Source organism: Rana temporaria, chromosome 2 (genome assembly GCF_905171775.1).
Source record: "Rana temporaria chromosome 2, aRanTem1.1, whole genome shotgun sequence".
Taxonomy (NCBI): Eukaryota; Metazoa; Chordata; class Amphibia; order Anura; family Ranidae; genus Rana; species Rana temporaria.
The window spans coordinates 71,331,763-71,348,719 of NC_053490.1; the positions used below are offsets into that span (position 1 = coordinate 71,331,763).

At 45.1% G+C, this 16,957-nt stretch overlaps 1 protein-coding gene across 2 annotated transcripts in view; it reads right to left on the bottom strand.

Moving 5' to 3' along the window:
• Nucleotides 1–16,957, bottom strand: part of COG6 (component of oligomeric golgi complex 6) — a 195,289-nt gene that overhangs the window by 162,892 nt on the left and 15,440 nt on the right. For both annotated transcript variants that reach the window (XM_040340358.1, XM_040340359.1), the window contains exons 2-3: nucleotides 10,775–10,918; nucleotides 1,428–1,499 (exon numbers count right to left, since the gene is read on the bottom strand). In XM_040340358.1, the coding sequence (XP_040196292.1) occupies nucleotides 1,428–1,499; nucleotides 10,775–10,918 (216 nt within the window). The remainder of the gene's footprint in view (nucleotides 1–1,427; nucleotides 1,500–10,774; nucleotides 10,919–16,957) is intronic.

The window sequence follows — 16,957 nt, forward strand, 5'->3', positions numbered from 1 at the left end:
AGGGCGATCAAGGGGTTAAACATGTGCCTAACTATATGTAATGTGTGTGCAGTGTGCTGCTTTTACTAAAAGATCTGTTTCTCATCCTGACACAAGAGCTCTGGGCTGTGACCGAAACTTGCCGATAGGCTCCCGCTGTGTGCAGTCACAGCGGATGCCAGGTGGGGGGGCGCGTACAGTATGCACGTGCCCCAAACCCAGAAGTAATCAGCGACATACGCATATGTTGTTTTGCCTACAGTGGCCGCCCATCCGTACATTGCAGGAGGTCACTAAGTGGTTAACAGAAGAAACATGGCAGTTTTTCATCTAGAAGACCAGCTTGCATCTCTCTCTGCAGTGATTTGATTACACTGCATGCAGGGTTAAAAAAAAAAAACTCCTGCTGTGAGTTTTCACCAATGTTAATTAGGTGCAGTATCTGCTGCTTTTTTGTTATGTTTTTAGGGGTGAATCTATCCTCAAGTGAGATCATTGGGGGGGGGGGGCGGTTATGCCTGTAAAACCCATGAAAAATGCCTATAGTGTGCATGGACACTTTGGCTAGAATGGAAGAGAGTTTCCAGGCACAGAAAAAAAAAAATAAAAAAAAATGCTCAAACACCTGCCGGGAAAGCTCCTTTAGCCATTAAAAGTGGTTGTAAAGCCTCTCGTGTACCCAGTGAAGCGACTGGTCTCAGGCGATACACAGAGATGAAACCTCTACATAAGTTGTATATGTTTATCTGCGGTCTTCTCTTCTCCACATCCAAAGTGAAGAATTTAGATAAAATCCATCTTCATCTGTCGGTAGCACAGAGCAGGGGACGGGGAGAGCAGCAGGTAGAGGTCTTCTACATTGTGGGAGAGCTGATTGGAGCAAAGGGACAGCCCCACCCCTCACACAGTACACAGGAACCATGAATTGATTTGCTCTCCCCCTCCACCACAGATGAAAGGAAAGCCGCTCGATTCGCCCAACATAGTCAGTATTGATGAGGCAATGCCTCCTTCAGTACTACTGTATTCTGCCTGCACAGGCAGAATAAAATGATTAGTGCTAGTGGCTATAGCTGCTGGTAGTAATTGCATGCAGAAAAAACCAACAGGCTGGTTGTATCCAAGTCGATCGATGGATCGACTTGGGTACAATCAGCCTGCCCATACATTGATCGAAATTTGGCCGGTCCCTGTCCCTGTCCTCTGCCCATAAGCCTGCCCATACATTGATCGAAATTTGGCAGGTCCCCGTTTGCTGTGTAAGTTCCAGGAAAAATGGACAGCAATACAAATTCTTTTGCAGGTAAAACACCACCTATACTAATAATTCATAGGTGCATTTAGCGGTTTGCACCTAAAACTACCTTTATAAAAATGTGCACAACAGAAAGAATAGAAGTGTTAATAAATATGCCAATATGGAAGGTGGAATAAGATGGCACAATTACCTTCAAACGACTGGTCATGTCCTGGCAGCAGTTGCTCATTGCTTGTACATCCTCATTTATACTTTCTAGTTCCTGAAAACAGACATTTTCAACAATGATACTTTGCCACATCTAATTTCAGAAGGCAATATATTCAACAGACTACTATATTATACAAGATTATAGAATGGTGATATTCTCCGAAACACTTCCTGTGCCATGCGCAACACAGAAAGGCAGGGGGAGATTAGAGAGCCGAATTCATGGCTAAAGAGCTGGAGTAAGGAGGAGGCATTTGGGTTTTTAGAGCACTAGGCTGACCTTTCATTGGGGTGCAATCTATATGCTAAAGATGGTTTGCACCTAAATGAAAGGGGGTCTACTGTGCTGGGGGGAGAGGGTTAATGGGAAGGCTGGAGGAGTGTTTAAACTAGGATTGTAGGGGGATGGTGAATTAGATTATATTGGGTCAGGTAGGTCAGACAGGGGTCAGCCCCTATTTGGGGGTGGAATGGGAAAATATGGGGGGCTATGGCAGATGATATAAAAGGTTCCCATGTTACAACCCAACCTTTGCAAATTTTACTATATGTACAAAAATAAAAAATATGCAGCATACGTTTGCAAAATGTGACAATGAATTAAAGTGTTTGTTCACCAATGCCAGAAGTCTGCCAAGCAAAATAGGCAAGTTGGAAGCTCTGGTGCACAAGGAGAACTATGATGTAATTGGTATTGCTGAATCTTGGCTTCATTCTTCTCATGACTGGGCTATTAAAATTCCTGGCTATGTTCTCTTTTGGAAAGACAGGGTAAAACGGAGGGGTGGTGCTGTCTATCTCTATGTGAGAAGTGATATCAAAGCGAGTGTGAAAGAGGACCTGGTTGATGGAGAGTGTGATGAGTCTGAAGCATTATAGGTGGAACTGTACATGGTTGTGCGTACTACAAAAGTTAGCTCATTATGCCTTTGCCTTACAGGTTTTTTATTTTTTTGTCCTGCGGGTATACAACCGCTTTAAGTCTAAATGTGAGATCTGAAGTCTTTTTGACCCCAGATCTCACATTAAAGAGGTCCTGTCATGCTTTTGTTTCTATTACAAGGGCTGTTTACATTCCTTGTAATAGGAATAAAAGTGACCCAAATTTTTTTTGTGTGTAAACCTTGGCCCGGATTCAAAGAGAATTGCGCTTTTTTTGCGGAGGCGCAGGGCAACGATTTTGCCCTGCGCCCCCGCAAATTTGCTCCGCTGCCCTCGATTCACGGAGCAGTAGCTGCGTAAATTGCGAGGGCGCGCCGGCAAAATTGCCCGGCGCTAGAGCACGCAATTTAAATGATCCCGTAGGGGGCGGGAATCATTTAAATTAGGCGCGCTCCCGCGCCGAGCGTAGTGCACATGCTCCGTCGGGAAACTTTCCCCACGTGCATTGCGGCAAATGACGTCGTAAGGACGTCATTTGCTTCAGAGTGAACGTGAATGGCGTCCAGCGCCATTCACGAATCACTTACGCAAACGACGTAACATTCAAATATCGTGACGCGGGAACGACGGGTATCCTTTAGCATTGGCTGCCCCTACTATTAGAAGGGGCAGCCTTACGCTAAACACGCCGTACGGAAACAACGTAACTTGCGTACGCAGGGCTCGTGCAACATTGTGAATCGGTGTTAGTATGCAATTTGCATACTATACACTGAGCACAATGGGAGCGCCCCCTAGCGGGCATTGCAAGAATGCAGCCTAAAATATGCGTGGCATAAGAACCTTATGCCACGCAGATTTTAGGCTGCAGTCGGCGTTACGATGTTCCTGAATCAGGAGCATTCGTAACGCCAGAGCAAGTAAGCAATTGCTCTGTGTAACCTATGGTTACACAGGCGCAATTGCTACTTGAATCTGGGCCCTTGTAACCAACTATCAGAAATGTCTTGCCTCTGTGCTTGCCAACAAGGGCTTCTCCAGCAAGTCATGTTTTGCTTGGGGATCAAATACTTATTTTACTCACTGAACTGCAACTCAATTTATAACATTTGTTGCATCTAAATTTCTGGTTGATATTCTGTCTCTATCATTTAAAATACACCTATGATAAAAATTATAGACCCTTCATTTCTTTGTACGTGGGCAAACTTACAAAATATGCAGGGGGATCAAATAATTATTTTCCCCACTGTAGATACAATGAATATCTCCTAAACTTGCACAATTTAGGAGACATTTACAATTCCTGCAGCTGGTAACAACACAGGCGCATGCGCACTGCACTCGGAATTGAGGGCACACTGAATGTGCCGTCAGTCCAGAGCACTGTGGCAGGACTCCCGTTCCTATGTGTGGGATCAACATCCTCACGGCTCGATTATTCAAATGTCCAAAGCATGTGAATCCAGAACAAAGACTCAGTGAAGATAGAAGCCCTAGTCAGTGGTGATAGCGTGCCACTTGAGGGATCCCTTTTACAGGTAAGAATGTCATATGCCCCATACACACGAGCGGGTTTCCCGATGGGAAAACTGCAAGGAGAGCTTTTGGCCAGGAATCCCAACCGTGTGTATGCTCCTCGCAGTTTTTCCGACTGGAAAACTGCCCAAAAACCGCCGAACAAAAAAAAAAAAAGGAGAACCTGTTCTCTTTTTTCCCGCTGGGATTCCCAGCGGCAAACTTCAGTTTTTGGCACTTTTCATGTGGGGGAAAAAGAACGATGGAGCATACACAAGGTCGGGATTCCCGAAGAAAAGCTCTCATCGGAGTTTCCCCAATGGGAAAACCAAGCGTCTGTACGGGGCAAAAGTAGAGAGCAGGCTCTCGGTTTTCCCCTCAGGATTTCCGACTGATCTTTTCCTGTCAGGAATCCCTGTTGTGTGTACTAGGCAATAATGTGCTAGTACGCGGGGGGGGGGGGGGTTAAGGGACTTTGCTACCGCTTTAGCATTCAATTGTGGAATGAATGTACACTGTTCGAAATTTTTTTGTTTGAGAAAGATTTCCATCTTGCGCTCTCAAATTTTTTTGTCAACCCACTAACATTTAGAAAATCAAAAAGGAACAGTCTTGAAATGAAAATTTTCAATTGCAATTCTACCAGTGTCAGGTTAAACCGATTTATCGTAGTCTCTAAATGAAAAAGAGATTTTTAATACAGCTTACCTGTAAAATCTTTTTCTTGGAGTACATCACGGGACACAGAGCGGCATTCATTACTATATGGGTTATATGGAGTACCTTCAGGTGTAGACACTGGCAATCTCAAACAGGAAATGCCCCTCCCTATATAACCCCCTCCCATAGGAGGAGTACCTCAGTTTTGTAGCAAGCAGTATGCCTCCCAAAATGGTCCTCAAAAAAGAGGGGTGGGAGCTCTGTGTCCCGTGATGTACTCCAAGAAAAAGATTTTACAGGTAAGCTGTATTAAAAATCTCTTTTTCTTTATCGTACATCACGGGACACAGAGCGGCATTCATTACTATATGGGATGTCCCAAAGCAATGCTTACAATGAGGGGAGGGAGAACATCTCCAAGACAAAAGGATTTAATTTAGAGATATACTCAAATCATAATAAATCCAATTTAGTTGAGAAAAATAATTTTAAATTTTAAATTTAACTCAAAAAAGAGGAGCCCCCGGAATCCGAGGGTCTCAAACTGCAGCCTGCAGCACTGCCTGCCCGAAGGCAGTATCAGTATTCCTTCTTACGTCCAACTTGTAGAATTTTGTAAACGTGTGGACAGAAGACCAGGTTGCCGCCTTGCAAACTTGAGCCATAGAGATCTGGTGGTGTGCTGCCCAGGAGGCGCCCATGGCTCTAGTAGAATGAGCCTTTAATGATACTGGAGGAGGCAACCCTTTCAAGCCGTAGGCCTGAGTGATTAATTGCTTAATCCACCTAGAAATGGTGGACTTTGCAGCTGCCTGCCCCTTCTTGGGCCCATCCGGTAGAATGAACAGCACATCTGTTTTTCGGATCTTCTTTGTAGCTTTAAGATAGGCCTTCATGGCCCTGACAATATCCAAGGTATGCAGCAACCCTTCCTTTCTGGAAGTAGGTTTAGGGAAGAAGGATGGTAATACCAAATCCTGGTTCAAATGAAAACTGGATATGACCTTCGGTAGGAAGGAAGGATGAGGGCGTAGAACGACCCTGTCCTTATGAAAAACAAGATATGGTTCCTTACAGGATAAGGCCGCCAGCTCCGAAACTCTTCTTGCGGAAACTATGGCAACCAAAAATACTAACTTCCTTGTCAGTAGAACCAAAGGAATATCAGCCAACGGCTCAAACGGTTGTTTCTGTAAATTTGACAGAACAAGATTTAAATCCCACGGACAAAGCGGGGATTTAACTGGAGGTCTAATACGTAAGACCCCTTGAAGGAAGGTCTTAACCAGCGAGTGGGTGGCCAGCGGCCGCTGAAACCACACTGACAGAGCAGAAATCTGTCCTTTGATTGTGCTTAATGCCAATCCTTTATCCACTCCTAGCTGGAGAAAACTTAATACTCTATCGATGGTAAATTTGCGAGAAAGCCATCGCTTGGACTCACACCAGCCTACATAGGCCTTCCAGACCCTGTAATAAATCACCCTAGAGACCGGTTTCCTGGCTCTGATTAGGGTAGAGATTACTTTCTGAGACAGACCTCTACCCCTGAGAATCAGGGATTCAGCTTCCAGGCCGTCAAATTTAGATGCCGTAAGGCAGGGTGGAGGATCGGACCTTGCGATAGCAGGTCTGGCCGTAGAGGAAGAGTCCAAGGGTCTCCCACTACCATCCTTAAGATTAGTGAGTACCCTGCCCTTCTGGGCCATGCTGGAGCTACCAGGATGACTGGTATGTGCTCCACCCGGATCCTGCGCAGCAGGCGGGGTAGTAACTGGAGCGGGGGAAACGCATAAAGAAGTTTGAACTGATGCCAAGGGCAAACCAACGCATCGGTTCCGCAGGCCATCGGATCCCTTGAGCGGGATATGAACCTGTCTAGTTTCTTGTTGAGTCTCGATGCCATGATATCCACGTCCGGCACTCCCCAACTTTGGCAGAGTGCTTGAAAGACTTGTGGATGCAGAGACCATTCCCCCGGCCATAGAGTCTGGCGGCTTAAGAAGTCCGCCTGAAAGTTGTCCACTCCTGGAATGAATATTGCCGATATGCAGGGCACATGAGCCTCTGCCCATAGGAGAATCAAGCTCACCTCTCTCTGAGCGGCTTGACTCCTGGTTCCCCCTTGGTGATTTATGTATGCCACGGCCGTGGCATTGTCTGATTGAATTCTCACCGGGAACCCCTGCAATTTTGACGTCCAAGCCCTGAGGGCTAGTCGAGCAGCTCTGAGCTCCAAGATGTTGATGGGCAACTGCTTCTCTGGCTTTGCCCAAGTACCTTGGCGAGTGCAACCATCCAAAATTGCTCCCCAGCCCGTCAGGCTGGCGTCTGTGGTCACTATCTTCCAAGCCACTGGGCTGAAAGACTTCCCTTTCAGTAGATTCTGAGGGTCTAACCACCAACACAGACTTTGTCGGACTCTTGATGAGAGCGGCAACGGGATATCCAAGGCCTGTGGCCTTCTGCTCCATGCTGACAGGATGGCTGCCTGTAGGATGCGAGTGTGGCTCTGGGCGTATGGTACCGCCTCGAATGTGGCCACCATCTTGCCTAGTAACCTCATACATAGGCGAATAGTCGGTTCTTTCTTGCTTAGAACCAGTAGGATTAATTCCTTGATGGCTTTTACCTTCCTCAGAGGTAGGAACACTCCTTGTTGTTCTGTGTCTAATCTCATGCCGAGATATTCCAACTGCCTTGTGGGCTGGAAAGCTGACTTTTCTCGATTTAGGACCCAGCCGAACCTCTCGAGGTATTGGACCGTGAGGGCCACTGCTCGCTCCAAGCCGGGAGACGAGTGGTCTATGACTAGGAGGTCGTCCAGGTATGTTAGGATCGTGACCCCTTGGATCCTTAGCTTGGCTAGGATCGGAGCTAGGACCTTCGTGAACACCCGGGGGGCCGTAGCCAACCCGAAGGGAAGCGCCACGAATTGGAAGTGACGCGAAGCCACCATGAAGCGTAGATATCTTTGATGTGGCTGATAAATTGGAACATGAAGGTAGGCATCCTTTATGTCTATGGACGCCATGAAGTCGTCCTTCTGGAGTGTGGCAGCTGCTGACCGCACGGATTCCATCCGAAATGAGCGGATCTTTAGATATGCATTTACCATCTTTAGGTCCAAAATTGGCCTGACATCTCCATTGGGGATGATGAATAGGTTGGAGTAGAAACCCAGCCCCTGTTCCAGGCTGGCCGGAATCCGAGGCGGATCGTTTGGAATCCTCGACTCCTGGAAATGAGGAGGAGGAAACCTTAGGAAATCTAATTTGTAGCCTGTGGCCACGGAAGACCGTACCCACTCGTCGGGAATGCTGGCTTCCCAAATCTCTGAAAAGAGTCGCAGCCTTCCCCCCACCTTCGTGGGTGGGGGCGCCCCTTCATAAGGTTGGCTTGGGGGCTGGTTTTGCTGGTTTGCGAAACCACTGCCTTTTGCCTCTAACAGCCTGTCCTTGTGACTTGCTGTTGAAGCCGAAGTTTGCTTTTGCAGGAGGCCGTCGATACTGCTTGGCATTAGAGGGCCCCTGCCCAGGGGAATACTGTCGTTTAAACGCAGGCCCCTGAACCTTCTTCTTAGTTGGCAAGAGAGTACTCTTGCCGTTTGAAATGGTCTGAATGTATTTATCTAGGTCTTCTCCGAAGAGTCGTCCTCCATGGAAGGGGAACCCTACCAGGAGCTTCTTGCATGGGGGCTCAGCCTCCCAGCTTTTTAACCATAAGAGTCTTCTCATATGGATAAGGGATAACGATAAACGTGACGCTTGCTGGATAGAATCCTTGATTGCGTCTACCGTAAAACATATGGCCTTAGGGACATCCGAAAATTCTTCTGCCTGCTGGGCAGGAATAAGTTTAAGCATCTGCTTAAATTGATCCGATAATGCTTGAGCGACCCCAATCGCAGCCACAGCTGGCTGTACTACTGCCCCTGCAGTAGTGAAGGAGTTCTTAAGTAGTGCTTCCAAGCGCTTATCAACTGGATCCTTGAACACCTGTATGTTTTCTACAGGGCATGTTAACGATTTGTTAACACATGAGATGGCTGCGTCCACTGCAGGAGTAGCCCATCTTTTGGAAAATTTTTCTTCCATAGGATATAGGACAGAGAACTTCTTAGGTGGTAAGAAGATCTTATCTGGCTTGTTCCAATCTTGGAACAAAACTCCCTCTAATAGAGGATGGATCGGAAACACAGCATTGCTTTGAGGCGCCCTCAGTGAACCCAAAGCTGAAACCGTCGATACCTGGAGATCTGGTACTGGCAAGTTGAATGCCCTATGGACCAAGTCCGACAATCCTTGAATCCACCAGCTCTCCCTCAGGGAGACTGCCCCAGACTCCTCTGTATCCGGATCTTCGATCCCTGAACCTACTTGGTCCTTGTCCAAGAGGTCGTCCAATTCCCCTGAGGAAAGGACCTCCTCTTCTGAGGGTCCGCGCTCGGGCGACGGAGATCTATTCCGCTTACTGCCCCGCATAGCTGCGGATATCATTTTTCCCATGCTTTTCTGCATCTCTTTTAAAGAGGTGAGTAATACCTCCTCCGTGACCATCTTAGGGTTGGACTGACCCACGTCAGCTCCAGCCCCAGATCCCGATGGCCCCAAGGCTCCCTGTGGGGAAAGCAGCGGCATAGCATTGTCCGAGACCTCAGACTCTCTGGGGGAATCCCCACCTCTTGTACCCTTGTTTTTTGATGCCATGGTACAATACCGAGGTACACCTGCTACTTATTGGTACCTGGGACTTATAAATAGTTAAATGCCCAAACACCTGTTTGGGGGATAAAAAATGCTTCCTCTCCCCTAGATGACACTTCTCTTTTTTTTTTTTTTTTTTTTTTTTTTCAAAAAAAAATCTTTTTTTTTTTTTTTTTTCAAATCTAGGAAAGAAAAAAACATTCTGTCCCCCTGAGTAGTATTGCAAGAAAAACTATGAGATGGAAAAGAAACAGCCTATTCCTAGGCTTGAAAACAGTCTTTCTGAAGACTGCAATATTCTTTCTGGCCACTGTGTGTCCTCGGCGCCCCGTGCTTGCCGTTCTGGTCTTTCCTCCTCAGTTCCAAAGTATTGAATGAGCTATATGGAACAAACAAGGAAGGGCCGCCCCTTCCTTAAGCCACTGACCCGCCCTTCCCCCCCAGCAATCTCAAACAGGAAATGCCCCTCCCGACAGGGGGGGGGTGGGGTTGGGAGGAAGGGACCTCTCTGCTCCAGCAAACTGCAGCCATGAGGAGGTCAGCGTTTTGCCTGCTTTGCAGGCCGTGAGGAGGAAGACTGAATGGAGCATCGCCTGGAGGCTTGCAGGTAAGCACAGCTCTCTGACACACACATATATTTTTATATAACACAGGCCCCACTCAATGCTTTTCCAACACTACAAGGGAGGTCACATCTTATGGGGAATAATACATATAGAGCCATCCTATCTTTATGATATGTGACTAGTTTGCCAGATGCAGTGCATAACTTTAGGCATGTCCCCTGTGACCCCCCAGAAAAAACCTGCTAAGAACCAAGTTCCGCAAGTTTTCCCCTCACTTACCTGCTCCATGCCGCAGGACTTTGCCAAGCAAGAGGCCCAATCTTCCCCCATCTCGGTGGGGATGTCTAGACCTTCAGGCCCTGGGTTCCTATGAAGGATCCACTGTCCTGGGCCCATATAGCACTCTGGCAACAGAAACATTAGGCACCCAAAGGTTTCTAAGTTCTGGGCCCAGGGTCCAGCTCTCTAAAAAGAAAAGCATTATGGGCTATACCCCAAGGGTTTGGGGTCCGGTTACTGACCACTTTAGCGCTGAGGCTTTTTTGGACAGAACCGGTTAGCTCACCTAATCCCAAGGATGTGGAGGCAAGCTAAACCATGACTAACACCTAAGACACTGGCGGAAAAACTGAGGTACTCCTCCTATGGGAGGGGGTTATATAGGGAGGGGCATTTCCTGTTTGAGATTGCCAGTGTCTACACCTGAAGGTACTCCATATAACCCATATAGTAATGAATGCCGCTCTGTGTCCCGTGATGTACGATAAAGAAATGCCAACACTAAACGAACATATTCTGCATCACACTTATCTGAACCTGTGGGGGGAGATGTTTCATTGAATACTTACAGTGCTGCGCCAAAAAAAAAAAAAAAAAATAATACTGATCCCCAGACATGAGCACACACTTTCCATTTCAAAAATGACTTTGTACTGCTGCTGAAATATAATAGCAATTTATTTTATTAAAAAAAAAAAAAAAAAAACACACCATACCTCTTTAACCTTTTTAAATATAGCTACAAATTCTTCATTTATGGATAAGCTCCGTCGCTCAATATCTCCTCTCAGGTTTCTCCGACTCCTCAAACTGTTCTCAGTGAAAAATATAGAGAGGGATTTAAGAGCTTCCAACATTTCCTATTAAAAGAAGATTACAATTAATACAGAAAAAATTTGATTAACATTTCTCTATAGAGAGAGACAATCACTTCCACACATGGGTTCTTCTCTATGACATTCTGGACAGGCTTTTCTACTCAGGTTATGTCTGACTTTGTACACCTGTTTTCATGTGCCTGGATTGCATTTCACAGATTTAAACTTTAAATTCAGTTGGGCATTAAAAGTAGCTGCTTAAGGAGCACCACAGATTAGGCAATGTTTTCCTTGGAAGAGAAGAAAATTGCTCAATTCCTTGCTTTTGTGTTCTTCTGGTGGGGAGCCTTCCATGCCAACAGAACACAACTGTCACTGATGGTGGCTTTAGCCGTCGGCAGTGATCGCAAGTGATCGGACAGGCTGGTTGTGCTGAAGTTGATTAATGGATCGTCTTCAGTACAACCAGCATTCCCAAAGAAGGATTACATCTCAGCCAGTCCCTGCTGGACCGGTCAATATTTGATCCATCTATGGCTGGCTTAAAGGGGTTGTAAAGGTAAAAAAAAAAATCCCTAAATAGCTTCCTTTACCTTAGTGCAGTCCTCTTTCACTTACCTCATTCTTCCATTTTGCTTTTAAATGTCCTTATTTCTTCTGAGAAATTCTAACTTCCTGTTCTTCTGTCTGTAACTCCACACAGTAATGCAAGGCGTTCTCCCTGGTGTGGAGTGTCGTGCTTGCCCCCTCCCTTGAGGGGGGAGGGGTCGAGCAAGAGAGTCAGGACACTCTCTATGTTGCAGATAGAGAAAGAAGCTGTGCGTTAGTGGGCGTCCTGACTCCCCTGTTTGCCCCCTCCCCCCTTAAGGGAGGGGACAAACACGACGCTCCACACCAGGGAGAAAGCCTTGCATTACTGTGTGTAGTTACAGACAGAAGAACAGGAAGTGAGGATTTCTCAGAAGAAATAAGGACATTTAAAAGCAAAATGGAAGGATGGGGTAAGTGAAGGAGGACTGCACCTTTAAGGTAAAGGAAGCTATTTAGGGGGAAAATATTTTTTTTACCTTTACAACCCCTTTAACAAGAATTCAGGTAGTGATGGGCATTCGTACGACATTAAGTGGTATAAATTATATATATATAAAACATAACCAGGTACCAATCTGTTGCCCAGATTTTGCTGCGTGCGTGATGTGAGTGTACTCCCAACACATAAACAGCCGCCCGGCTATGCATATATGCGGCATGTGAGCGTTAAAACTCACCCTATTTATAATATCTGAAAATCATAAAAAACACTTTCAGCAATGTCTTAAAGCAGACATTTTTAAATATAAATACCCCTGTAATACACACGCTTAATGTATTCTAGTAAAGTTAGTCTGTAAACTAAGGTCCGTTTTGTTAGGTTGTTACAGCATTTAGACACTTTATAAAATAGAAATTGACTGGGGCCATCTTAAGTGTGGGCATCATGAAGCCAGACTGTATGACTTCCTGGATTTCAGCCTTGCAGATGTCGCACATGCTCAGTGCTGCATAAGCAGTGTCAGATCAGGTTTCAGCACCTGTGCTGTCCAAGTCACATGATTCTTTGAGACTGGGGAGTGCACAGACTCCTGGAAAGTTACACCCACTACATTCCTAGGAGTCTGTGCGGTGTAGGTTAAGAAGCATTAAGCACCTAGGTGCAGGAAGTGGGAAGATTAACTATTCTGCCTAGCAACAACACTTTGAAGGCATCTAAAAAAAAAAAAATCGTAAAGGACTAATGACATTTTTTTAAAACTACTGATGTAATGTTATATTTATGGGTGGAACTCCACTTTAAAGTATACAGAGCATCCAGAAAGTATTCACAGTGCTTCACTTTTTCCTCATTTTGTTATGTTACAGCCTTATTCCATAATGGATTAAATTCATTATTTTCCTAAAAAATAAAATAAATCACATGTACATAAGTATTCACAGCCTTTGCCATGACACTTAAAGGAGTTGTAAAGGATTTTTTTTTTTCTGAAATGACTGTTTACAGGGTATAGAGACATAATAGTTAACTGATTCCTTTTAAAAATGATTAAAAATAGATAAAAATCAATCATATAATGTACCTGGAGTTTCAGTTTCGTTTTTGCATGTTGTTTGCTGCTTATGTGATGTACAGAGTCACAGAGCCAATAAAGGGCAGTGATGGTTTGTAAAATGAAATTGATTGGTGTTGAGGGGTTTTAGACACACAGTAATCACACCTCCTTGATTAGTGATCACAGAGAGAAAGCTCCCATGACTTTTTTCATCAGGAAACAGACAACCAGGAAGTGTTCAGAACAGAGAAGGATTAGAGCAAAAACGAGCAATGAGGACATGAAACCAGGACTGCAGTAAGGTAAAGGAAGCTATTTGGCAAAAAAAAAAAATTCCTTTAGTGACCCTTTAAAATTGAGCTCAGGTGCACCCTGTTTCCACTGATCATCCTTGAGATGTTTATACAACTTGATTGGAGTCCACCTGTGGTAAACACAGTTGATTGGAGATGATTTGGAAAAGCACACACCTGTCTATATAAGGCTCCACAGTTATCAGTGCATGTCAGAGCATAAACCAAGCCATGAAGTCCAAGGAATTGTCTGTAGATCCAATAGATAGGATTGTATCGAGGCACAGATCTGAGGAAGGGCACAGAAATTGTTTTGCAGCATTGAAGGTCCCAATGAACACAGTGGCCCCCATCTTCCGTAAATGGAAGACATTTGGAACCACCAGGTGTCACTCCTCCTAGAGCCGGCTGCCAGGCCAAACTGAGTGATCGGGTGAGAAGGGCCTTAGTCAGGGAGGTGACCAAGAACCCGATGGTCATTCTGACAGAGCTCCACCGTTTCTTTGTGGAGAGAGTAGAACTTTCCAGAAGAACAAACATCTCTACGGCACTCCACCAATCAGCCTTTACGGTAGAGTGGTTAGACAGAAGCCTCTCCCCAGTAAAAGGCACATGACAGCCCGTCTGGAGTTTGCCAAAAAGCACCTAAAGGACTCTTAGACTATGACAAACAAACTTCTCGGAAGTGAGAGATGATAGCGCTCTAAAAACTGCTGATCCCTTGGCTTTGCTTCCATCCCACTAAACCAAAAGGGTGCTGGCTATGCACAGGTGCATTGGATAGAAGAAGATCCTGGACTGCCGCACTCCTTAAAACTGTGGGCTAGATTCACGTAGGGGGACGCAAGTTTGTGTGGGCGTAGCGTATCTTATTTACGCTACGCCTCCGCAACTTAGACGGGCAAGTTCAGTATTCACAAAGCACTTGCTCCGTAAGTTGCGGCGGCGTAGCGTAAATCTGCCGGCATAAGCGCGCCAAATTCAAATTGTCAAGAGGTGGGCATGTTTTATGTCAATAAAACATGACCCCACGTAAATGACTTTTCTCACGAACGGCGCATGCACCAGCCGTGAACGTATACCAGTGTGCATGCTCCTAATCACGTCGCAAATAGTCAATGCTTTCTACGTGAACGTAATTTACGCAAAGCCCTATTCGCGAACGACTTGCGCAAACGACGTAAAATTTTCAAAATTAGACGCAGGAACGACATTCATACTTAACATTGGCTATGCCTCATATAGCAGGAGTAACGTTACGCCGGAAAAAGCCTTACGAAAACTACGTAAAAAAAATTGTTTCTGAATCGGCGTATACAGGTCATTTGCATATTCTACGCTGAAATCGACGGCAGCGCCACCTAGCGGCCAGCGTAAACATGCACCCTAAGATACGACGGCGTAAGAGACTTACGCCAGTCGGATCTTAGCCTAATTTCGGCGTATCTTGCTTTCTGTATACAGAAAGAAGATACACCGGCGTAAATTTTTGCTGAATCTAGCCCTATGTCTTCATTGCACAAATTAAATCCAAAAAATAACCAAAGCGATGCAGTCAAAATGCTGACATGTTTCACATCATGTGATGCTTACTCATAGGTATGAGTAAGCATCACATGATGTGAAACATGTCAGCCACATTTTTCCTGTTGTTCACTTCAATTTGACTGCATTGCTTTGGTTGTTTTTTGGATTTCATTTGTACAATAAAGACATTGTTTTAAGGAGTGCGGCAGTCCAGGATCTTCTTCTATCGAAAACAAAATTCTCTGGTCTGATGAAACAAAGATTGAACTCTTTGACCTGAATGGCAAGCGTCATGTCTGGAAGAAACCAGGCATCGTTCATCACAGGGTTTGACAAATTTGCTTGGAATCTAGGAGCCAGCTAAAAAAGTTAGGAGCCAGAAAACGCACCCCGTCCCGATGAGCTTGCGCGCAGAAGCGAACACATATACGTGAGCAGCGCCCACATATGTAAACGGTGTTCAAACCACACATGTGAGGTATCGCCGTGATTGGTAGAGCGAGAACAATAATTCTAGCCCTAGACCTCCTCTGTAACTCAAAACATGCAACCTGTAGATTTTTTTTAAACGTCGCCTATGAAGATTTTAAAAGGGTAAAAGTTTGTCGGCATTCCAAGAACAAAGGAAATCTCTGTAAATGTCCTTGATGGGCCAAGCCAGAGCCCAGACTTAAACCCTATTGAACATCTCTGAATAGATCTGAAAATGGCTTCATTTTTTATTTTTAATAAATTTGCAAAGATTTCAAACAAACTTCTTTCATGTTGTCATTATGGCAGGACTTGACAAATTTGCTTGGAATCTAGAAGCCAGCTAAAAAAGTTAGGAGCCAGGAATGCGCCCCGTGGCGCCGAGCTCGCGTGCAGAAGCGAGCGCATACGTAAGCAGCGCCTGCATATGAAAGCGGTGTTCAAACCACACGTGAGGTATCGCCGCGATTGGTAGAGCGAGAGCAATAATTCTAGCCCTAGACCGCCTCTGTAACTCAAAACATGCAACCTGTAGAATTTTTTAAACGTCGCCTATGGAGATTTTAAAGGGTAAAAGTTTGTCGCCATTCCACGAGTGGATTAAATTTTGAAGCGTGAGATGTTGGCTATCAATTTACTCGGCGTAACATTATCTTTCACAATATAAAAAAAAAAATTGGGTTAACTTTACTGTTGTCTTATTTTTTAATTAAAAAAAGTGTATTTTTCCCCCAAAAAAGTGCGCTTGTAAGACGGACAGAAAGTATTGCAACGACCGCCATTTTATTCTCTAGGGTGTTAAAATAAAAAATATATATAATTTTTGGGGGTTCTAATTAGAGGGAAGGAGATGGCAGTAAAAAAACACATTAGAACTGCTGTTTTTTGCTACTTGTAATGTAATGTAACCTGTAATGCCAACGGCCACCACAAGATGGCCACTACTAGATTCCTTCTGCAGGCCTCAGCTTCTTTCTGTGAAGGCTGCAAAGCCGCGGCCTCAATTACCAGCGAGTGCAGGCCCGCCGCGATCGCGCCCTACGATGGCCGGTAATTGAGGGAGTGGCTTTGCGACCTTCTGCAGCCCTAAGCTTCCCCAGGCGCCAGGTCACAATTTCTTGTCGCAATTGCGACCTGGCGCCTGGATTTTGTCGAGGCCTGCATTAAAGTGTATTTGGAAAAAAAAATTGCGTCCATAGGCGACATTTAAAAAATTCTACAGGTTGCATGTTTTGAGTTAGAGGCGGTCTAGGGCTAGAATTATTGCTCTCGCTCTACCAATCGCGGCGATACCTCACATGTTTGATTTGAATACAGTTTACATATGCGGGCGCTACTCACGTCTGCGTTCGCTTCTGCGTGCAAGCTTGGCGGGACGGGGTGCGTTTTTTGTCTCCTAACTTTTTTAGCTGGCTCCTAGATTCCAAGCAAATTTTTCAAACCCTGCTTTAATGAATTTTAAAAAAATAAACAGTAAAAGCTAGCCCCTTTTTTTTTTGTGTATAATGTGAAAGAAGATGTTACACCGCGAGAATTGAGAGAGAATCACAATCTTTATTCTAATCAGAAAAATCGTGATTCTCATTTTAGCCAAAATCGAGCAGCTCTAGAAACCCATCATTTTTCAGCTGCCAATCAGAGGAACAGAGGGGAGATTAGAGCTGCACAATTAATCGTCAAGAATCGTTATCGCGATCTTTTTC